The 24,855-nt window shown below is 41.3% G+C and overlaps 1 protein-coding gene across 1 annotated transcript in view; it reads left to right on the top strand.

Moving 5' to 3' along the window:
- LOC124549726 (somatostatin receptor type 2-like) overlaps positions 1-24,855 on the top strand; it is a 299,967-nt gene that overhangs the window by 248,388 nt on the left and 26,724 nt on the right. Inside the window, exon 3 of the mRNA XM_047125263.1 lies at positions 7,545-7,676. Within this exon, the coding sequence (XP_046981219.1) occupies positions 7,545-7,676 (132 nt within the window). The remainder of the gene's footprint in view (positions 1-7,544; positions 7,677-24,855) is intronic.

The raw sequence follows: 24,855 nt of genomic DNA, 5'->3' as shown, positions 1-24,855 counted from the left end.
ATAGCTAACACTTGGTTCAAGAATCATAAAAGAAAGTTGTATATCTGGAAGAAGCCTGGAAATACTAGAGGGAATCACATAGATTATATAATGGTAAGATAGAAATTTACGAACCAGGTATTAAATTGTAAGACATTTCCTGGGGCAGATGTGGACTCTGATCACAATCTATTGGTTATGAACTGTAGATTAAAACTGAAGAAAATGCAAAAAGGTGCGAATTTAAGGAGATGGGACCTGGATAAACTGACTAAACCAGAGGTTGTACAGAGTTTCAGGGAGAGCATAAGGGAACAATTGACAGAAACGGGGGAAAGAAATACAGTAGAAGATGAACGGGTAGCTCTGAGGGATGAAGTAGTGAAGGCAGCAGAGGATTAAGTAGGTAAAAGTAGAAATCCTTCGGTAACAGAAGAAATATTGAATTTAATGGATGAAAGGAGAAAATATAAAAACGCAGTAAATGAAGCAGGCAAAAAGGAATACAAACGTCTCAAAAATGAAATCGACAGGAAGTGCAAAATGTCTAAGCAGGTATGGCTAGAGGACAAATGTAAGGATGTAGAGGCTTATCTCACTAGGGGTAAGATAGATACTGCCTACAGCAAAATTAAAGAGACCTTTGGAGAAAAGAGAGCCACTTGTACGAATACCAAGAGCTCAGATGGAAACCCAGTTCTATTCAAAGAAGGGAAAGCACAAAGGTGGAAGGAGTATATAGAGGGTCTATATAAGGGCGTCAGACTTCAAGAAGAATATAATAATTCCAATCCCAAAGAAAGCAGGTGTTGACAGATGTGAAAATTACCGAACTATCAGTTTAGTAAGTCACAGCTGCAAAATACTAACACGAATTCTTTACAGACGAATGGAAAAACTGGTAGAAGCTGACCTCGGCGAATATCAGTTTGGATTCCGCAGAAATGTTGGAACACGAGAGGCAATACTGACCCTACGACTTATCTGAGAAAATAGATTAAGGAAAGGCAAACCTACATTTCTAGCATTTGTGGACTTAGAGAAAGCTTTTGACAATGTTGACTGGAATACACTCTTTCAAATTCTAAAGGTGGCAGGGGTAAAATACAGGGAGCGAAAGGCTATTTACAATTTGTACAGAAACCAGATGGCAGTTGTAAGAGTCGAGGGACATGAAAGGGAAGCAATGGTTGGGAAGGGAGTGAGACAGGGTTGTAGCCTCTCCCCGATGCTATTCAATCTGTATATTGAGCAAGCAGTAAAGGAAACGAAAGAAAAATTGGGAGTAGGTATTAAAGTCCATGGAGAAGAAATAAAAATGTTGAGGTTCGCCGATGACATTGTAATTCTGTCAGAGACAGCAAAGGACTTGGAAGAGCAGTTGAACGGAATGGACAGTGTCTTGAAAGGAGGATATAAGATGAACATCAACAAAAGCAAAACGAGGATAATGGAATGTAGTCGAATTAAGTCGGGTGATGCTGAGGGAATCAGATTAGGAAATGAGACACTTAAAGTAGTAAAGGAGTTTTGCTATTTGGGGAGCAAAATAACTGATGATGGTCGAAGTACAGAGGATATAAAATGTAGACTGGCAATGGCAAGGAAAGCGTTTCTGAAGAAGAGAAATTTGTTAACATCGAGTATAGATTTAAGTGTCAGGAAGTCGTTTCGTTTCTGAAAGTATTTGTATGGAGTGTAGCCATGTATGGAAGTGAAGCAAGGACGATAAATCGTTTGGACAAGATGAGAATAGAAGCTTTCGAAATGTGGTGCTATAGAAGAATGCTGAAGATTAGATGGGTAGATCACATAACTAATAAGGACGTACTGAATAGAATTGGGGAGAGGAGAAGTTTGTGGCGCAACTAGGCTAGAAGAAGGGACCGGTTGGTAGGACATGTTCTGAGGCATCAAGGGATCACCAATTTAGCATTGGAGGGCAGCGTGGAGGGTAAAAATCGTAGAGGGAGACCAAGAGATGAATACACTAAACAGATTCAGAAGGATGAAGGTTGCAGTAGGTACTAGGAGATGAAGAAGCTTGCACAGGATAGAGTAGCATGGAGAGCTGCATCGAACTAGTCTCAGTACTGAAGATCACAACAACAACGGGGCACAATACGGCGATGCTCCGTTGTGGTAGTTGACTGAAACCTTAACGACGAGAATGCCTACTCTCTCGTTTCCCTGAAGCTTAACATCAGGCCACTGTCAACTCCGAATGGCCCACAACCTGGATATTGCACGATTCGACCAGATGGCAAAATGGAGACCCACAATAAGGCGCTTTTCGGTCACTGTCAGTTGCTGACAACGCTGTCTCACACTAGTACCCTAGATCTCCCTGTCCTGTCCCCCACATTGATCACTCAACATATGACGCTGTTCGTACCCCTTATATACCCTACCAAAAAACTAAAAAATGAAGGGCAAAACGCACTCTGGTGGCGTTTCTACTTATCACAGAGAACTGCAAATCTAATCATTATACACCAGCCGGTGGTGCGTATGCCTACGAAGTTACTTAGACATCCGACCATATCTTCTGCTTCAAATGGTTCAAATGGCTCTAAGCACTATGGCACTTTACATCTGATGTCATCAGTCCCCTAGACTTAGAACTACTTCAACCTAACTAACCTAAGGACATCACATACATCCATGCCCGAGGCAGGATTCGAACTTGGAACCGTAGCAGCAGCGCGGTTCCGGACTGAAGCGCCTAGAACCGCACGGCCACAGCGGACGGCCTGGATGCTTCACTTATTTTGTCAGACAGTACTTGAAGATCTGTTTTATCAGCCAACTTTGATTCGTCCCTTATAAATGCCCAAACAATATCAGTACTATTTTGTCTATTCTTTCTGTTATCTTACTGCACTTAGAAATATTTCACCATTGCTTTTAATTTCCAGGCTTAAGTACCTCATTTGGACCAAATATTCCCCTCAAGATTCTTCTTTCTAATATTTCCAACTTATCTAATTTACAAATCAGTGCTGGACTTCCCTTCCATAGAACAAGGTAGTTTTTTTACAATGTTTTATGAACTCGATTTGACACACCACACTGACACCTCAGCCATACTACGACAGTCGGTAAGAGGCAGTAGCAGCAAGTTGGGTATTATCAATTCCATTGTTTACTGATGCACGCCGTGGGACAACCCCGCTCCTGCTACCAGTCCGGAGACCAGCAGTTGGTAGCAGTCACGACACCAGATGGAGCTCCGTTTGTGTGTACACTCTCCTCGGATGTATAAAGCTATTCGTCGCTGGAGTAGGGGTGAATCCAACCGCCATCATCTGCCTCTTGAACACTCAGACGGGTCGTTTCATTACCTCGCTGTAGACAGTCAAGCACTATTACACTGCATTGCCTCATAAATATGAATCTTCATCGCTAACATTTAATGCCGAGACAGCGTGATGTGGACGCGAGGCTAATATTATGAACCACGCATCTCGTTTTTTTCGTTTCACGGGAAGTTTCTCATATAAGCAGCTCTCTTGGAGTCACGAAAGGATATCTGCATGGAATACCCAATATATTTCAGTGGATAATCTTTTCGATATCATTCGCTTAGACGACCAGATGATGGCGGAACCAGAATCCGCAGAAATGGCTCGGAGATTCAGTGATCCGAATGTCTGAAAAAGTGTGTGCAGTAATACCGCATTTTGGTCGTGGGTGCAATAAAGGGAAACAAGGTCGCATATGAGTGAGAAGCGAGCGGATGCACACCGGTTCTTACGTCCCTTAAGTATCAATGGTAACGTGAAAGATTACAACACGATCTCTGCAAGGTCATTTTTTTAATACCTTCAAATTTTCTTATTACTTTTTGACAGTATATAGACAACGAGTTTCTAACCGTTATTTTGTTGTGTTGCGAGTGATCAGTATTATACGAAGACGTCGGCGTTGAGACAAGTATAGTAGAAGAAGTGAAGGTATTATGCTACAAATGCAAGCCCGAGTAGTCAGTATTACAAGAGGACATTCGCTTTGAGATATATGCAGTACAAGAAGTGAAGGTATTCTGCTACAACTACAAGCAAAAGGACACATTACCGACGAAGAGGAGAGGATGTAAGAAACTGACCAGTGCAAGCAAAACTCCTCGCCAAAAGAAGATTATCGTCATCAACACTGGGCATTAATTTGAGGGAAAAATACTGGAAAAGTTCGTTTTGAACACAGCATTGTCTGGAAGTGAATCACGGCTGCGGGAAAACCGAAAAAGAAGAAAATCGACGAGTTTCAGATGTGGTGTTACAGAAGGAGGCAAAACTAAGTGTATTGTTAAGGTACGAAATGAGACTTCCCGCAAATCTGGCGAGGAAAAGAATATAGGGAAAACACGCATCGGAAGGGGGGATAAGATAATAGAACATGTGGTAAGACGTCAGGGAATAATTTCCATGCTACTAGAGCCGTGGAGGGTAAAAGCTATAGAGGATGCCAAAGACTGGAATATGTCTAACAATGATTAATCGAAGGCGGCACATTAGAGGCGTCGTGGTGAAGCGCATCAAACCAGTCAGGAGACTGGTAGGGAAAAAATCAGCGGAAACATGAAATTCAGGCTTCAAATCAACTTTTTCTGCTCCTCTCTGAATCCTCATTTTTTGCTCTTCGGCCGCTTTCCTCTTGAATTACAAATTAGGCACTTCTCCTCTGTCTCTCTGAACGCCGCTATTTTCTTTCCATCTATTTCTCTTTACCTCTAACTGCGTAGCTTGAGAGACTAGTACTCCTGAAAGAAAGAGAGCTTGCCACTCAAGATATGCAGGAGAACATCTGTGAAGTTTGGAAAGTAAGACAGAAGTACTTGTGGAAGTAGAGCTGTGAGGCTGTGTCGTATGTCATGCTTGGATATCTCAACGTGCTGAAGCCGGCACAGTAGCTCAGCATGTTCAGTCAGGGGACTGGTCGCCCTCTTTAATAAAAAAATCTGAGTTCAGTTCTTATCGATGGAATTTGAAAGATGTCATGAAAGATCTACACGGAATCACTGATGAAGAAGAAAAGAAGACAAAAAATACATAAAAATCGATGAAGAAGCATTATAATGTATGCCTATGTATGCCATAATTGATCATATAACGGTGTTAAAGCTACAGGAATAACATTACACTACAGTTACACAGTATAATACAATGTCGAGTAGTACAATGAATAATGTACAGTTGAGTTATAAAATGAAAACAAAAAAAGTTAAAATTACAGTTGTTATAATGAAGTTACTAGAGTGAAAAAGACAAGTTGCATAAATATAAAGCTGCACACATAGACGTCCTACCAGATGGTGTAATGTTATAAAATTTTTTATTGAAATAGAGAGACCAATGGTATAGTAATTTATACAGATCTACATAAAAAGTATTTTACATGTGTACAGATAAAAGAAATCACATTACCATGGACTGGCTTAAAATAATATAAAGACGAAAGATATATGTGATCGTTAAGAAGAGACAATTTGAATGTACATCGTAATGGTCTCACTATAGAAAAATGTAAGCAGAAATAGATAGTAGCAATGGCCAAAATATGTCTAACTTTTGAAATCTAAAATAAGGAAACACCAACAGACAATGCCTCCACAGTAGTGAAAATTTACATAACATGATGTTCTGGCTTACCAAACCGTTCTAGCAGACAAAAACAAATAGTCAGTCTTAGTGTGCACTGGTGAATATATAAAATTATCTAGATGTGTACATCACCTGCAGTTTTTCATTATATCATAGAACAACTTATGTATTGATCCATTACATTGTAGTAACGAACAGTAATCAATTAAAACTGGCTGTAAAATATAAAAAGGCATACGTAAAGCAATCGGTTAAGACCAATAAAATGAAGTAAATATGAGTCAGTGGTACAACAAAAAAGTGTCGCCTGTCTAACTGGTACGTTACCCATGTCTACCGTTTAAATTGACTGTTACTGCATTGCTTAGTACGTTTGTAGTGTGCATAGCACACTGCAGTTGGATGTATTCATTAACATACACATCAGTAACCGTCATTGCCTTACCCTAAGCTTTTTTATATTTTAGACATATCACTTTTAACTGTTCGTTTTTCTTCACTCCATTGCAATAGTTCAATACATAAGTTGTTCTATGGTATAACGAAAAATTGCAAGTGACGTACACATCCAGATAATCTCTACACGTTTTCCAATGCACACTAAGATTGACAATTAGGTTTTGTCTGCTACGGTAACTTGGTAAACCACAGCTTCATATTATGTAAATTTTCACTATTATAGGTTCATTTCAGCTGTTTGCCACATCATGCCAACATACTTTATCTATTTGTGATTATCATTTTTTATATCAGTGATATAACTACGATGTGCATTGCCACTGCCTCTTCATAACGATCACATATAATGGTTCTTTTTATATTTTCTATAATTTTAAGCCAGTCCATGCTAATGTGATTTCTTTTAACTGTACACACAAAAAGTACTTCTTATGTAAATCTGTATAAATTATTATACCATTAGTCCTTCCGTGTTAATAAAGAGCTGTAACACATTATGCCATCTGCAATAATGTCTGTCTCTGCAGCTTCCTATTTATATTTATTTAATTTTTTTTACTCTAACGATTTCATTGCAATTGTAATTTTCACTATTTTTTGTTTTCATTTCATAAATTAACTGTATATTACCTACTATCCTAGTCGAAATTGTATTCCACTGTGTTACTTAAATGTAATGCTTTTTCATGTGACTTTCACGCTACTACCTTGTCATTTGTGACTACACAAGCTTACATAACGATCCTTGTAAGTCGTTTTTTATGTCATTTTTTGACAGCTGATGTATATTCTCTACAGGTGGCAATCCGTTGTGTTGCTAACAGCCAGTTGAAAAAGCGTCCCCTTAGCTTAGACACGGCTTTTTATATTCTACTATGTACCCTTCAATAACTTTGTTGAAATCTTTTGTAAATACTATTAATGTGGAATGCTGTTCTTTTCTTGCAACCCTCTATTTCAATAATTTTCAGATCTGAAAATGACCGGAAACAGTCGAAACTAATTATCTGTTTTCTTGTATGCGATCTTGGCTAATAAAGATTTTTCTAAAAATCATTTTTTATCTAAATAATAGCGCTTTCAATGTAATGGTCTATCGAGACACTCGAAGTAACACAAGTTTCATAATGGTCTACAGAATTTTCTTTCACTTTATGGATAAGATAAAATAATGCATTACGTTAAATCTTCCCAAAGTAGGTGTTTCTAAGTAATATATGCTTGCATTGATGTTTTTAAGTTCCCATTCGTAATGTTTCGTTAGCTATTCGACTTCTTAAGCTGAAATATGAGGCAGAAGGCAGACGTTCCTTTTTATTCTAATGCAGGTACCTTAGGTTGCTATCGTACATCTAAAACGGGTCATTTGAAAAAGAATATTGATATACAGCTGTGTAAAGGTTACACAACGAGTTTTGAGAAAAAAGTCTTTCTTCCTACACATAACAACTTGCTGTGAACGGAAAAGGCTGTACAACTGAGTAGCGTGCACGTTGTTCACAGGTTTACATGACAACGACGAGCATCAACCAGTTTACGAGCTCCATTTTCCTGACCATCATGAGCGCCGACCGCTACATCGCAGTCTGCCATCCCATATCATCTCCCAAGATCAGGACGCCGCTCATATCAAAGGTACAGTATTCATAACTGAAGGTTCACTCAGTATCAAGTACTCTAATACATTACGTACTATCTGAAAAAAGTTGCACAAATACCCTATCAGATCTTAATAAAATACCAAAGTGCTGGAAAGATTGCCAATTTTCTTTAAATGTACAAAAATGTACAATTGTGTAGTTCATAAAACTTTGAAACGTAGTATCCTATGACTATAATATCAATGGCCACAGCGGGAATCAATCATTTCACCCAAATAAGTGCGTGTAACAGGTGGGGATAAGACATCGAATTGTTGCATAGCCTCTAACGCAGTTTAATCAGAAAGCAGGCTTCAGTTCAATGCAGGGTTCAAGGGATATCGCTATCAGTCAATAAAGATTATAAAATACTTAAGAGACACATTCTAGAATGTCGCTATAGTGTGTGAGAATACTGGAAGCATGTAAAGAAGGGTAGCACGAATGGTCTAATGTTGCCTCACAGGAGTGCATCACAGTGTTGCTGAAAAACCTGAACTGGCTGACGGTTGAGGACATACGTCAACCATCCAGTGAAAGACTACGTACAAAGTTTGAGGAACTAGTATTAAGGAGAGAATCAAGGAATAGCCTGCAATCCCCTACTCTCTCGCTAGGGACCGTGTACACAAAATTAGTCTGATCACAGTGCACACAGAGGCATCTAAACAATCACTATTCCCGCTCTCCATACGAGAATGGACTCATCTACATCTACATTTACATCTATGTGATCACAATGCAATTCACAATTAAGTGCCTGGCAGAGGGTTCATCGAACCACCTTTGAGATACTTCACTACCGTTCCACTCTCTAACAACACAGGAAAAGCGAGCAATTTAAATCTATCCGTGCGAACTCTGATTTCTCTTATTTTATTATGATAATCTTTTCTCCCTACGTAGGTGGGCGCCAACAAAATATTTTCACACTTTGAACGGACTGTTGGTGACAAATTTCATGAGGAGGTCCTACCGCAGCGAAGAACCCATTTCTTTTATTTACTGTCATCCCAATCAGTGTATCAAATCCGTGGTACCCTCTCCCCTATTGCGCATTAGTACAAAATGTGGTGCCTTTCTTTGAACTTTTTCAATGTCCTCCTCAATCCTATCTGAAGCGGATCCCACATCGCATAGCAATACTACAAAAGAGGACGGACAAACGGAGTGTAAGCAGACTCTTTAGCAGATCAGTTGCATTTTGTAGGTGCTCTGCTTTCCCCACATCATATACATGATCGTTCCTATTGAAGTATTCGTAATGTTATTAAATAACAGCATGATCTCCAAACAGTGTGAGAGTATTGCTCAGATTCTCTCCTAAATCGTTTATACAGGGTGGTCCATTGATCGTGACCGGGCCAAATATCTCAAGAAATAAGCGTCAAACGTAAAAACTACAAACAACGAAACTCGTCTAGCTTGAAAGGGGAAACCAGATGGTGCTATGGTTGGCCCGCTAGACGGCGCTGCCATAGGTCAAACGGATATTAACTGCGTTATTTTAAATAGGAACCCCATTTTTATTACATATTCGTGTAGTACGTAAAGAAATATGAATCTTTTAGTTGGACCACTTTCTTCGCTTCATGATAGATGGCGCTGTAATAGTCACAAACATATGGCTCACAATTTTAGACGAGCAGTTGCTAACAGGTAGGTTTTTTAAATTAAAATAAGGAACGTAGGTGCGTGTGAACATTTTATTTCGGTTGTTCCAATGTGATACTTGTATCTTTGTGAACGTATCATTTCTGAGAACGTATGCTGTTACAGTGTGGTTACCTGTAAATATCACATTAATGCAATAAATGCTCAAAATGATGTCCGTCAACCTCAATGCATTCGGCAATAAGTGTAACAACATTCGCCTTCCGTAATGTTTGCACATCCATTCACAATGCGCTGACGCATGTTGTCAGGCGTTGTCGGTGGATCACGATAACAAATATCCTTCAACTTTCCCCAAATAAAGAAATCCGGGGACGTCAGATGCAGTGAACGTGCGGGCCATGGTATGGTGCTTCGACAACCAATCCACCTGTCATGAAATATGCTATTCAATACCGCTTCAACCGCACGCGAGATATGTGCCGGACGTCCATCATGTTGGAAGTGGATCGCCATTCTGTCATGCAGTGAAACATCTTGTAGTAACATCGGTAGAACGTTACGTAGGACATCAGCATACATTGCATCATTTAGACTGCCATCGATAAAATGGTGGCCAATTATCCTACTTCCCATAATGCCGCACCATACATTAACCCGCCAAGGTCGCTGATGTTCCACTTGCCGCAGCCATCGTGGATTTTCCGTTGCCCAGTAGTGCGTATTATGCTGGTTGACGTTACCGCTGTTGGTGAATGACGCTTCGTCGCTAAATAGAACGCTTGCAAAAAAAAAAATCTGTCATCGTCCCGTAATTTCTCTGGTCCCCAGTGGCAGAACTGTACACGACGTTCAAAGTCGTCGCCATGAAATTCCTGGTGCATAGAAATATGGTACGGGTGCAATCGATGTTGATGTAGCATTCTCAACACCAACGTTTTTGAGATTCCCGATACTCGCGCAATTTGTCTGCTACTGATGTACGGATTAGCCGCGACAGCTGCTAAAACACCTACTTGGGCATCATCATTTGTTGCAGGCCGTGGGTGACGCTTCACATGTGGCTCAACACTTCCTGTTTCCTTAAATAACGTAACTATCCGGCAAACGGTCCGGACACTTGGATGATGTCGTCCAGGATACCGAGCAGCATACATAGCACACGCCCGTTGGGCATTTTGATCACAGTAGGCATACGTCAACATGATATCGACCTTTTCCGCAATTGGTAAACGGTTCATTTTAACACGGTTAATGTATCACGAAGCAAATACCGTCCGCACTGGTGGAATGTTACGTAATACCACGTACTTATACGTTTGTGACTATTACAGCGCCATATATCACAAAGCGAAGAAAGTGGTACAACTAAAACATTCATATTTCTTTACGTACTACACGAATATGTAATAAAAAATGGAGGTTCCTATTTAAAAAAAACGCTGTTGATATCCGTTTGACCTATGGCAGCGCCATCTACCGGGCCAGCCATAGCGCGATCTGGTTTCCCCCTTCAAGCTAGACGAGTTTCGTTTTTTGTAGTTTTTCCTTTGATGCTTATTTCGTGAGATATTTGGCCCGCTCACTATCAATGGACCACCCTCTATACATCAGGAACAGCAGAGGGCAAATAACATTCCTTCGGGAACGCCAGCTATTAATCCAATTTTCTAGGTAGGTGATTGTCAATTTTTACGAACTGTGACCTTCCTGACACGAAATCAGACATCCAGTTACACAACTGAGACAGCATTCCATAGGTACCCAGTTTAATTAGAAGTCGCTTGTGAGGAACGTTATAAAAAACCTTCTCGAAATCCAAAAATATGCAATCAATTGGACGTCCCCTGTTGATAGCACTCACTACTTCGTGATAATAAAGAGCTACTTTTGTTTTACAAGAACGATATTTTCTGAATCCATGTGGGCTATTTGTCAGTAAATCGTTTTCTTCGGTGTGATTCATAAAGTTCGAGCACAGCATATGTTCCAAAATCCTACTGCAAGTGGCCGTTAGTGATATGGGTGTGTAATTCAGCGGATTACTCCTATTTCCTTTCTTGGGTATTGGCGTGATTTGCTCAAGTTTCCGATCTTTGAGTACGGATCTTTCTACGAGCGACCAGTTGTATATGATTGCTAAGTATAGAGCTAATGTATCAGCATACTCTGAAAGGAACCTGATTGTTATACAAACTGGACCGAAAGCCTAGGGTTTCTTAAGTGTTTTCAGCCGCTTCACTACACCGAGGATATCTACTGCTAAGTTACTCATGTTGACTGTTGATCTTCAATCGAATTCTGGAGAATTTACTGTGTCTCCTTTTGTGAACGAATTTCGGAAAACGGTGTTCAGTAACTCTGCTCGACCGGCGCTGTCATCAGTAACATCACCATAGTCATCATGCAGTGAAGGTATTAATGACGTCTTGCCACTGCTCTATTCTACACTACTGGCCATTAAAATTGCTACACCAAGAAGAAATGCAGATGATAAACGGGTATTCATTGGACAAGTATCTTATACTGGAACTGACATGTGATTACATTTTCACGCAATTTGGGTGCATAGATCCTGAGAAATCAGTATCCAGAACCACCACCTCTGGCCGTAATAACGGCCTTGATACGCCTGGGCATTGAGTCAAACAGAGCTTGGATGGCTTGTACAGGTACAGCTGCCCATGCAGCATCAACACGATACCACAATTCATCAAGAGTAGTGACTGGCTTATTGTGACGAGCCAGTTGCTCGGCCACCATTGACCAGACTTTTTCAATTGGTGAGAGATCTGGGGAATGTTCTGGCCAGGGCAGCAGTCGAACATTTTCTGTATCCAGAAAGGCCCGTACAGGACCTGCAACATGCGGTCGTGCATTATCCTGCTGAAATGTAAGGTTTCGCAGGGATCGAATGAAGGGTAGAGCTACGGGTCGTAACACATCTGAAACGTCACTGTTCAAAGTGCCGTCAATGCGAACAAGAGATGACCGAGACTTGTAACCAATGGCACACCATACCATCACGCCGGATGATACGCCAGTATGGCGATGACGAATATACGCTTCCAATGTGCGTTCACCGCGATGTCGCCAAACACGGAAGCGACCATCATGAAACTGTAAACAGAACCTGGATTCATCCGAAAAAATGACGTTTTGCCATTCGTTCACCCAGGTTCGTCGTTTAGTACACCATCGCAGGCGCTCCTGCCTGTGATGCAGCGTCAAGGGTAACCGCAGCCATGGTCTCCGAGCTGATAGTCCATGCTGCTGCAAACGTCGTCGAACTGTTCGTGCAGATGGTTATTGTCTTGCAAACGTCCCCATCTGTTGACTCAGGGATCGATACGTGGCTGCACGATCCGTTACAGTCATGCAGATAAGTTGCCTATCATCTCGACTGATAGTGATACGAGGCCGTTGGGATCCAGCACGGCATTCCGTAGTACCCTCCTGAACTCATCTATTCCATATTCTGCTAACAGTCATTTGATCTCGACCAACGCGAGCAGCAATGTTGCGATACGATAAACCGCAATCGCAATAGGCTACAATGCGACCTTTATCAAAGTCAGAAACGTGATGGTAAGCATTTCTCCTCCTTACACGTAGCATCACAACAACGTATCACCAGGCAACTCCGGTCAACTGGTGTTTGTGTATGAGAAATCGGTTGGACACTTTTCTCATGTCAGCACGTTGTAGGTGTCGCCACCGGCGCCAACTTTGTGTTAATGCTGTGAAAAGCTAATCATTTGCATATCAAAGCATCTTCTTCCTGTCGGTTAAATTTCGCGTCTGTAGCACTTCATCTTCGTGGTGTAGCAATTTTAATGGCCAGTAGTGTACATACGACCAGAATCGCTTTGGGTTTTCTTTTTCATATTTTTCTTCATATTGTAATTTATGACAACAACAATAATTAAAATAAATATACATTAACTTGAAAAAGTTGGTAATCAAAGGTTTAAACAACTGCATCAAGACGATCCCAACCTTCTTTCACAGATGGGCTTATGGCCGTGACGCTGGAACTACCTATCAGTCGTCACAGTGAGAGTCATATATCTCGGGCAAAATAAAAGTCGGGTAACATTACGTCCTTGTTGATCCACGTTCACATGCGGCCTATATCCTTCTAGAATTACGTGATAAACAAGATGGCAATTGTTTCCTAACCGCGGTACTCATCAGACTTGCTCCGTGTTATTTCCTCTTCCTCCCACAGATAAAAATCAAGTTAAAGTGGCGAAGATTTGTTGCAGCAGAAGCGATTCTAAACACCCTAACGAAGAAGACTTCCAGGTCGCTTTTCAAAAGTGGCAGAAAGGTTGTGGGCGTTGTTTCACTATCGAGGTGAATACTTCGTAGGTGATCGAGCAGAATATGGTTTAGGTAAGGGTAATATATTTCGGAAATATCTGTGTATCACTCGTATATAAGGAACAGTAGCGCTACTATAAGTCTCCTTTGGTACAACGTTCGGTAGCCTAGTTTTAAATATGACAAATTCGCCCCGTTAAGAAACATGTTGAGTATGTAGTGTGCAAGTGCTACCCCGAGATGAAGACGTTGGCACAAGAGTGAAATTCGAGCGAGCTGCATCGAATCAGTCAGAAAATAAAAAAGAAATAAAGTTGCCAACCACTGTGTGACCGTTAACAGTGCACGAGGTAAGATATTAGCCAGTACCCCCAATAAAGGTTAACATCAGACGGTAACAATAACATCCCTATTTTTAAAAGTACGTAAGGCGACTAGAGTTTAATTAACATTCAAACGTAAAAAACTCGAATGTGTTCTAGGTTTTTTATTAGTTCATGATATAATGAGGCAATGAAATGTAACACCTTATTTCTAACAAATCTTTTATTCGTTTTGATATGTGATGTCTGGCAATATTCCGAGTCTATATGACTCCTCGCTTTATTTCAGTTGCTGCCACAGTCGAAAACGTAGTTAACTACATAAAAGTTTTGTGTATTAGGGTTAGTATTGATAAGACATTTTCTGATGATGTGGATACTTTCCGCCAACTTGTACTGAAACTTTGCCAACTCTTGCTTATTCGAGGCATGCTGCCACGGGATGGTAGGTCTGCAACTGTTCAGACCAGGAAACTGAATAATTTTTTATTTCGTCCGTCTCAGTTGCACTGATACAAAATTCTGCTGCAGTGGTTACCGGTTTCGGGGTGACACTCCCATTCTCAAACCGCACACTCTGATATTAACCGTAATGATTCATACACCATATTGTATGAATACTTAAGTTTAATATCAAGGTGTGTGGTTTGAGAATGGGCGTGGCAGCTCGAAACCGGTAACCACTGCAGTAAAATCTTATATCAGTTCAACTGAAACGGTCGAAATAAAAGAATCATTGTATTTCCTCAGTTGCCAGCGTGTTTCATTCAAATTTATATTGTGCCTTATCTTCGAGGGGTCCAAGATTTTGTACTTGGCTCGAATTTCCCTACGTGAAAATCTCCCTTATTTAATGAAAAAGGTCTTCGAATCTAGATTAGATTATAGATTTACTTACATTCCAATTGATCCGTAGTGAGGAAGTCCTCCAGGATGTAGAACATGTCAGAAAAACAATAACAGATGACAAATATTTACAACTGAAACAAATAATCTAATGTACCTTCCACAGGTAATAAGTGGAATGATCATCATTTTTTTAATGAACACTATATCAAAGAATCATTATACGAACACTCATTTACTAAGATTGCATTAATCTGAACTTAAAATTTTAAAAAAAATGTTTTTTTTATTTATAAGGTAATAAAAATGTAACAGAACTACTACAATACTTATTTGCAATGAACACATTACTGAACTGAAATGGCGCAGAAGTTAGATTGTACTTACACACACACACACACACACACACACACACACACACACACACACACACACACATACTTATTTACAATGGGCGCATTACTGCACTGAAATGGTACAAAAGTTAGATTATATATATATATATATATATATATATATATATATATATATATATATACAAATCAGTTGGTTCTACTGAGAAATTCATCAATGGAGTAGAGAGAGTTGGCCACCAATAAATCCTTTAGGCTTCTCTTAAACTGAATTTCATCGGTTGTTAAGCTTTTTATGGCTGCTGGCAAGTTATTGAAAATGTGTGTTCCTGAATAATTCACACCTTTTTGTACAAGAGTAAGTGGCTTTAAGTCCTTGTGAAAATTATTCTTGTTTCTAGACATTTGCGTGTCCATATCAGGAAAAAAAATGATGAGACAACACAGACTGACCACTGCCCATCACGAGACTGAAAGCCGCCACGCCCACGCGGAGGACAGGCCTGAGCTCGCTCGCTCGTTTAACTCAGCGGGCAAAATCTGTTTCTAAACCTGTTAACTCGCAACTCGGTGTGCAGGTACTAACGAGAATTGCATCTTCTACTAGAATCTGCTGTTATGAAGTGTGACTGATTACTAGTCGTACAACAATATTTAAAATCAACGCTCGACATAAATGGTATAACGGCTTGTTTATAGCATATAGATTCTTCTGCGTAACAGTCCTCCGTTCATAGAACATCATTTTGGCATGATTTTACTGTACTGTACCCCAGTACAGCCGTAACAAATTGTTCGTAGGCTTATGGACTTCCTATCATTGCAGGACTAACATCAGTAAGATTCCATAATAGTGGATTCCAGTAGAAGATGCAATTGTCATTTGTACACACACACTCAGTTACAAGTTAACAGTTGTAGAAACGTAGTTTGCCTCCTGAGTTTAGCGGGCTTGGCCTATCTTCGTGACGTACGCGCCGCGGCCTGTCTTTGTCGTAGGCCTCGGAAAGCCGCCTGGTGACTTTGTGGACTCGGGACGTGCTAAGGAAATTATTTAAGCGGGTGAGAAACGAATGAGAGGGGGACGGGGCATACTAGAGACGTTGTGGGCCGAAGATGGGAAAATCTACCGGCAAGCGACTTTAACAAAGGGCTGATTGTTAAGACCCGGCGGCTGAGAATGAGCATCTCAGAAACGACGAAGCTGCTTGGCTGTTCGCGCCCTATAGTGGTTAAGATGTGTGGAAAGTGGTTGCAGGATGGTGAAACAACCAGGTGGTGGACTTACAAGCTTCATAACAGAACGTGGGGGGTCGCTCTGTAAAGCAGGACAGGCGTTGACCCGTGCGGATGTGACACAGAGTACAGTCCTGGTCCATGGACAAGTGTTCCACAGCAAACCGGTCAGCGGATACGGTTGATCATACAACTGCTCAACGGACGATCCCTACATGTTTCCGTGTATACCCAACGACACCGCCAATTAAAATTGCTGTTGGCACGGGATCATTGCCGGCCGGTGTTGCCGAGCGGTTCTAGGCGTTTCAGTCTGGAACCGCGGGACCGCTACGGTCGCAGGTTCGAATCCTGCCTCGGGCATGGATGTGTGTGATGTCCTTAGGGTAGTTAGGTTTACATAGTTCTAAGTTCTAGGGGACTGATGACTTCAGATGTTAAGTCCCATAGTGGTCAGAGCCATTTGAACCCTTTGAATGGGATAATTGAAACTGGACCGTGGATCAATGGAAACGTGTCGCCTGGTCGGATGAATCAAGTTCGAGTCTATCATCGTATTCGAATATGCAGGCATTCAGGAGAACAACTGTTCTAAACATGGACTGCGCCACGGGCGCAGGCCAATGGAGGCAGTATTATGCTATGAGGGACATTCATCGGCTTCCAATCGTCCTCTGGTAGTAATCGAAGGTACCATGACAGCTATTGACTACAAGAACATTATGGCATTCCATTATGCTTGCTGTCTTCCCCGACGGCGATGTTATCTTCCAGCAAGTAACTGTTCGTGGCGCAAGCCAAGAGTCGTGCTGCAGTGGTTTGAGGAGCGTGACAGTGAACTCATGCTGATGTCTTCGTCGTCACACTTCAATGCAAAATAGCAGAACGTCTTCACTTGGTCTTCAACGTAGTTCTCAGTTTTGATGTTACTTTATCGCTTATCTCGTTTCTACTGTCTTTCGTTGCTATCGTTTTACTTTAATTTATTGTCAGTCTTTATTCTCTGTTCATTGGATTCTTCACACGATTTAACAGGTCCTGTAATTATTCCTCATTTTCACTGAGGATAAAATGTCATCAGCAAATGTTGTCACCAATATCCTTGCTCCCTGACTTTTAATTCCACTCCTGAATTCCGTTATTGCGCCTTGGATATGCAGCTTGAACAGTATGGCTCAAATGGCTCTGAGCACAATGGGACTTAACTGCTGAGGTCATCAGTCCCCTATAACTAATTAAACCTAACTAACCTAAGGACAACACACACATCCATGCCCGAGGCAGGATTCGAACCTACGACCGTAGCAGTCGCGCGGTTCCGGACTGAAGCGCCTAGAACCCCTCGGGCACCGCGGCCGGCCGCTTGAACAGTAGTGGAGTAAAAAAGCGTCCCTGCCTTAAGCCCTTTTCATTACAAGCACAAGTACTTGGTTTTCCCACTTATCTTTCCTTCTTCGTTCTTGTACCGAGTGATCAAAAAATCAGTATAAATTTGAAAACTGAATAAATCACCGAATAATGTAGATAGAGAGGTACAAATTGACACACATGCTTGGAATGACATGGGGTTTTATTAGAACCAAAAAACTACAAAAGTTCAAAACATGTCCGACAGATGGCGCTTCATCTGATCAGAATAGCAATAATTAGTATAACAAAGTAAGACAAAGCACATACGATGTTCTTTACAGGAAATGCTCAATGTGTCCACCATCATTCCTCAACAATAGCTGTAGTTGAGGTATAATGTTGTGAACACCACTGTAAAGCATGTCCGGAGTTGCGGTGAGGCATTGACGTCGGATGTTCCTTTCAGCATCCCTAGAGATGTCGGTCGATCACGATACACTTGCGAATTCAGGTAACCCCAAAGCCAATAATCGCACGGACCGAGGTCTGGGGATCTGGGAGGCCAAGCATGACGAAAGTGGCGGCTGAACACACGATCATCAACAAACGACGCGCGCAAGAGATCTTTCACGCGTCTAGCAATATGGGGTGGAGCGCCATCCTACATAAACATCGTACGTTCCAGCAGGCGTTTATCAGCCAGGCTCGGGATGATGCGATTCTGTAACATATCGGCGTACCTCTCACCCGTCACGGTAGCAGTTACAAAACCAGAATCACGCATTTCCTCGAAGAAAAACGCCCGATAACGGTAGATGTGGTAAATCCAACCCATACCGTGACTTTCTCGTCGTGCAATGGAGTTTCCACGACAGTTCTAGGATTTTTGGTAGCCCAAATTCTGCAGTTGTGGGCGTTGACAGACCCTCGGAGCGTGAAATGAGCTTCGTCGGTCCACAACACGTTACTCACCTAATCGTCATCTTCCGCCATCTTTTGAAACGCCCACACCGCAAATGCCCTCTTCTTCACTAAATCACCAGGTAACAGTTCATGATGCTGATGGATTTTGTACGAATAGCATCGGAGGGTACGCCTGAGTGCCAACCAAACAGTAGTGTATGGAATGCCGGTGCCACGTGCGACTGCACGAGTGCTGACTTCCCCGAGCATAGACGAACCCGCTACAGTCTCCGTTTCTTCCTGAACTGTCTCAGCAGCATTACGCCTTGTGCTCGGTCGGCCACTACGGGGTCCATCGTCTAAACAACCCGTGGCTTCGAACTTCGAAATCATTCTCGCCACAGCTGCATTTTTCAACGGGCCTTTACCCGTTCGAATCCCCTTCCTATGGCGATAGGATCGTAACGCTGAACTAGCACATTCCTCATTCTGATAATACAGCTTCACTAAAAGCGCCTTTTCAGGTAACGTCAACATGCTGCGACCGGTGGCGCATCTGATTCTGTCTCTCATTACAGCTCCTTTTATACACGATTGTCATGCGCAGCCACTGACGTTTTGCTGTCCAGCACCATCTGTCGGACGTTTTGTGAACTTTGTTTTTTTTTTTTGTTCTAATAAAACCCTATGTCATTCCAAGCATGTGTGTCAATTTTTACCTCTCTATCTACATTATTCCGTGGTTTATTAAGTTTTCAAATTTATACTGACTTTTTGATCACCCGGTACATATCGGACACGATACGTCTTTCTCTGTATCTCACACCTACTTTTCTGAGAATCTCGAACATCTTGCAATACTTTACGTTTTCGTTCGTTTTTAGTAAATACAATGGTATGCAGAAAGTAAGGACGAAATCAACTTTCACGTTATGTCACACTGCCAAATAACATAGCTCAATGAAACTTGAACAATACACAGAAAAAAATTCTTGCAGCATATTACAGTACGTAGTTAGATTAGACTATGACGTATGGAAGTCTGGGTTCGTCATGGACGGTGCACGAATGGCCTAAGTGGTTTAGGCGACCGTTCGCGATAAGCTGGAAATCCGGGTTCGAGTCCCGGACAGGCATTATTAACTCTCATACGTCACAGATTAATAGTATAGCTACAACCAATAAAGCGAATATATCTCGAACTGTAGGATCATCAAGCAAATTATGTAAAACATAAATGTTTACATATTTTGTTGTAGGCAGCTTATCCTGGCAGCACATAACCCATTTGTTACAGTATTTGCAATTAGAGAACTGTGATTTGTCACTCACTTTTACGTTACTGTTCTCTATCTTTGTCCGTTGATGCATACCTAGGCGTAAACTGTACACAATACAGGTTACCAAAAAATACTGTGTTACAGTAACGCTTTTTCCTGGATATAACTCTCTTTGTTGCATACTCAAATTGAACTTGCTTGACTGAGGAATGATGTGAGCTGTAGAGGATGGGGAGGGATGGTGGGTAGTTGGTTCGGCAGTGGCGGGACTCTTCCCCCACCCCCACCCTCTCTCTCTCTCTCTCTCTCTGTTTGTGTGTGTGTGTGGGGGGGGGGTGGCTGGCTGGCTGGCTGGCTGGCTGGCTGGCTGGCTGTGGGTGTGTGTGCTTTTGTTCGTTCGTTCGTGTCACGATTTTCCAGTACTCCTTCATTTTCTCCCCCATATCGTCTTTTTATTGCTTCTGTCCACGTTGTTCCAAATTTTTAGTTTCTTCCAATTTCAAAGCCTTCTAAAATAAGTTTTCTTTCTGTCATTTTCGATTCTTCGGCGTCGTTCCTTTCTAGTCATTTTCTAAATTCTCTAATCCATCGCGCTATTGATTCCTTTTTCGAGAGATAAAGGAATATTAGTTTCGTTACCCTGTTCTCAATCATTGGGTACAAGTTGTCATTACCTCTGACATTTTTTCTATATTTTTGTAGATCTCCTCACTATTTCTCATTTCCCGACCACCTGTATTTTGTATTGCACTCATTCTTTTTCTAATAATCTGACTTACAAGTCTATCCAGCTTATATTTCATCGTGAAGCATTCACATGCATACACTCTGGTGCTACCACTGGGGTATAATATTTTAGTTTTGTTTTTATAGTTATGGACTTCTTGTTGTTGATATTTTTTGCTAAACCAAATGCTCTTTCAGTTTTATTAATTTGTATATCAATAGCAAATTTTTCCAGTCTATTCTGCTGTAGAGCTTCTCCAAAACATTTAAATTTACTATCCCGCTCTATTTTACCTATTAATATTTCTGTGTATTGTGGTGTATATTTTATATTTGTCATCATTTTTGTTTTTACCGTTGAAATTTTTAGAGCAGTTCCATCCGTTATTCTTCCAAACATTTATCTGAGTAACTGTTACTGCCAGCCCGCCCGGTTAGCCGTGTGGTCTAACGCACTACTTTCCGAGCGGGAAGGCGTGCCGGTCCCCGGCACGAATGCGCCCGGCGGGTTAGTGTCGAGGTCCGGTGTGCCGGCCAGTCTGTGGATGGTTTGTAAGGCGGTTTCCCATCTGCCTCGGCGAATGCGGGTAGGTTCCCCTCATTTCGCCTCAGTTACACTATGTCGGCGATTGCTGCGTGTCACTTTCTCCACGTACGCGAGTACCATCATTACTCTACCACGTAAACAGTGGGGTTACATTCATCTGGTGTGAGACGTTCCCGGGCGGGGGTCCACTGGAGGCCGAACCGCAGAATAACCCTGGGTTCGATGTGGAGCGTCGTTGGGGTTAGTGGACTGCTGTAACCTGTTATGGGGTTGTGAGGGCTACGGCGGGGACGAAGCCTCTCCGTCGTTTCTAGGTCCCCAGATCCATACAGTACAATACAACTGTTACTGTCAGATTGTCTATTGTAAAATCGCCTGCAAAAGCCAGACAGTTTACCTTAATTCCATTTTTTTCCTTCCCACATTTATTGGTTCAATTTAGTGATCTTGTAGTTCCAAATTCCATATTCTTACAATTTTTTCCAAAACGCAGTTAATCCGTCCCCTTTTCTAACGCTAGTTTTTATTTCAGATGACTCAGATATTTTCCCCACAGATTTAACTTAAGATATCTTATTTTTTTAGAGTGTAACAAATTACGATTGCTACTTTTGATTTACCCCCAACTTCTCTAATTCTTTAATCTAGTGTTTCCGTGTTTACTGAATCAAATTCTTTCTTGAAGTCAATGAATGATACTATTGTAGGTTTGCTGATAAACATTCTATCAAGAATCATTGATTTAAAGTTATAGATCTGTCCTGTTCAGCATGTTCCTTTCTGGAAATAACCCTTATATTCTCCCAGTTGTTTGTGAAAAGTTTCTTCAAGCCTACTGGATATGACTTTGACAATATTTTGTATGCCTTTCTCAGAAATGATACTCCTTTGTAAATGTTGAAATTTTGTTCCTCTCATTTTTTGTGTAACACATGAATAAATGCTGTATTCCACTCTTCTGGAATCTTTTCTGTTTCTCAAAAGCAAGTGAAGATCATTTATAATCTTTGGTTCGGTCCATTCCAATAATTCTGCAGTAATAGAGTCATCACCACTTGCTTTGTTGTTTCTGATTTGATGACTTCATAGACTTCCAGCCCTGGCGGTGGAAAATCATCCTCAATATTTTCTCAATATTATTATTATTATTGTTATTGCTGATATTATAATATTTAGTAACGTTTTAAAGCTTATCAGTGAATTAGCTTTTATATTGTTCCTTATGGAACTGCTTCTTTGGTAATTGGATATATTTTCATTTTTATTTACAGCCCTATGAAAGGCCCTTTATAGAGAGCTATTATGGCATCATATTGGCATGTCTGTTTTTATCCCAGTGTGGTAGTGATTTTCGTTTCTTAGATTTTCTGCATATGTGAAGTGAGTACATTCATTATTCAATGCCCTTATTACGTAAGTTGTTTCACCTGATCGGATAAGGGGATGAGGAGAGGATATTCCATGCCTTATATAATTGTAAACAGTAAGATAGCGTAACTGTGGTGCCATGAAACTCGGCACGTGTCATAACAAAATATTTTGATTGTCTTTCATTTTATGGAATACTGATGATGTCTAATATATGTGTAACTGAAACATGTGTGGCAAAAAGGAAACTCAGCATTCAGTTGCAAACGGCAGATAATATTTATTATTATCTATATAATAAAAAGCAAACAAAGTCTCATTTTGGACAAAATCATGTTGCTACTACGCCACATCACTATGAAACACTAAAACAACTAAAATGCCAATGTTGCGATCGATTTTGCAGCGCTCCTCTTCGAGCCGCCTTGATGAGGACCACCACGAGTCAGTCAAAACGTCAGCGTTTATTCAAATGGACTGTGTTCATAGAAACCCACGAACTTAAACATTCGTTGTGTTAATCCCTCAAAAAATTTCATCGTACTCTCTTCCCCCACCACCACCCTATGCTGGGGAACACTGGTGTAGTCTGAGTGAGCTACAGTCCATTCGTACAATCGCGTCGAGTTCCAGCCAGCTGTCCGCTGGCAGGGGCTCGGATACCCTCCCTCCCTCCATCCCTCCCTGCTGACAGAGGAGGAGTTGATGTCCTCTGTGTAAGGTCTCAGTCCCTAGCCCTTGAAGCTATTGTGACGACTCGCTCTTGTTTACCTTTCGCGAACGTAGCAAGAAAACTGAAACGGGCCACTGCGAGGAGATATCGGTTCGCCGGGCGCCCCTCACTCAGCAAACATTTTCATTTCATTTCGCAGGACGCGTATCGACCTAGTGGCGACTCTGCGCTCCGCTGACGTATGGAGCTGCATGACGGATGGGACGTTGCATATGAAAGTAACCTTGACGCACTATGTGATTTATTGGACCATTGCTCGATATCTGCAGCTCACGCTGTGTCAAAACAACGCAGAATCGCTGATACCGATGTGGTACTCTCACGTGGCGTATGTCGTCACATCTCTGAACAAATATGCCGTGTGAACATCTTCTTTCTCGTTTATTGCATTGTTGGAATAATTTTCCCTTGGCTCTAACAGTGGGCCGCTCATTTTGTCACTTAAGGGCTGTCGTTCAAATTTACTTTTTCCCTAGATAATGATTCAACATAACTCTCCAATATGAAGTGTGATAAGCCGAGGCTGCAAATAGACCGATAGAAGTCCCTGTTACGTATGTCTTATGCGTACAATGCACAAATTAAAAACACACCACCCTGTGAAGACTCTGTAGGTCTACAGTCTTATTCAAGATGACGTCGGCAGTAGCAGCCTGTGAACGTGCAAAAGAAAAATAAATTTCGGAAATACAAAGGTATTTCGTAAAGTACGAAAAAAAGCTAGATGAAACTATTTCAGTGGTAATTTCTTGACTTTTGCAGTAGTTTGCTATTAAGCGCAATTCGTTGTAATTATAATAAACTACAAAAAATTCTGTCGGCTTTGTTTAAGTAGTCATCATGCATACTCTGAAAGCCACTGTAAAGTGCATGGCAGAGGATGCTTCCCATTGTACCAGTTATAAGGACTTTTTCCCGTTACATTCACATATCGAACGCGGGAAGAATGATTGCTTAAATACTTCTGTGCGCACTGTAATTAGTTTAATCTTATATTTTCTCGAAACTGTATAAAAAGGTTTCCGTGGGGTCATTGGCATCTATCCTCATGCGTCGGCCAGTTTAGGCTTTTAAGCATTTCAGTGACACCCTGCTGTGGATCAATCAAACCTGTGACCATTTGTGCTGTCCTTCTTTGTACAATGATGAGGCAAAACATTATGACCACGTGCTTAACAGCTTGTTTGTCCGTCTTTGGAACGAAAAACATCACTGATTCTGCGTATTCGGGACGCGCCAGTTTGGTGGTAGATTTGTGTATGTATGTGGCACTATATGTCACCGCAAAGGTCATGTAATTCGAGTAAATAACAGGCCGCTGATTCGCGTATGCGGTGATGCACCCGTCAGATGGGTTCCACAGCGTTATATCTATTTGAATAAGCTATGAAAATACCATCGCGAATTTCATAATCGGGAATTCAAAATAACACAGTTCATACCATCACTGCAGGAAATATTACCATGGAATGTTGTTGTTGTTGTTGTTGTTGTTGTTGTCTTCAGTCCTGAGACTGGTTTGATGCAGCTCTCCATGCTACTCTATCCTATGCAAGCTTCTTCATCTCC

Source organism: Schistocerca americana, chromosome 1 (assembly GCF_021461395.2).
Source record: "Schistocerca americana isolate TAMUIC-IGC-003095 chromosome 1, iqSchAmer2.1, whole genome shotgun sequence".
Classification (NCBI taxonomy): Eukaryota; Metazoa; Arthropoda; class Insecta; order Orthoptera; family Acrididae; genus Schistocerca; species Schistocerca americana.
This window is presented reverse-complemented; position numbering and strand designations above follow the sequence as displayed.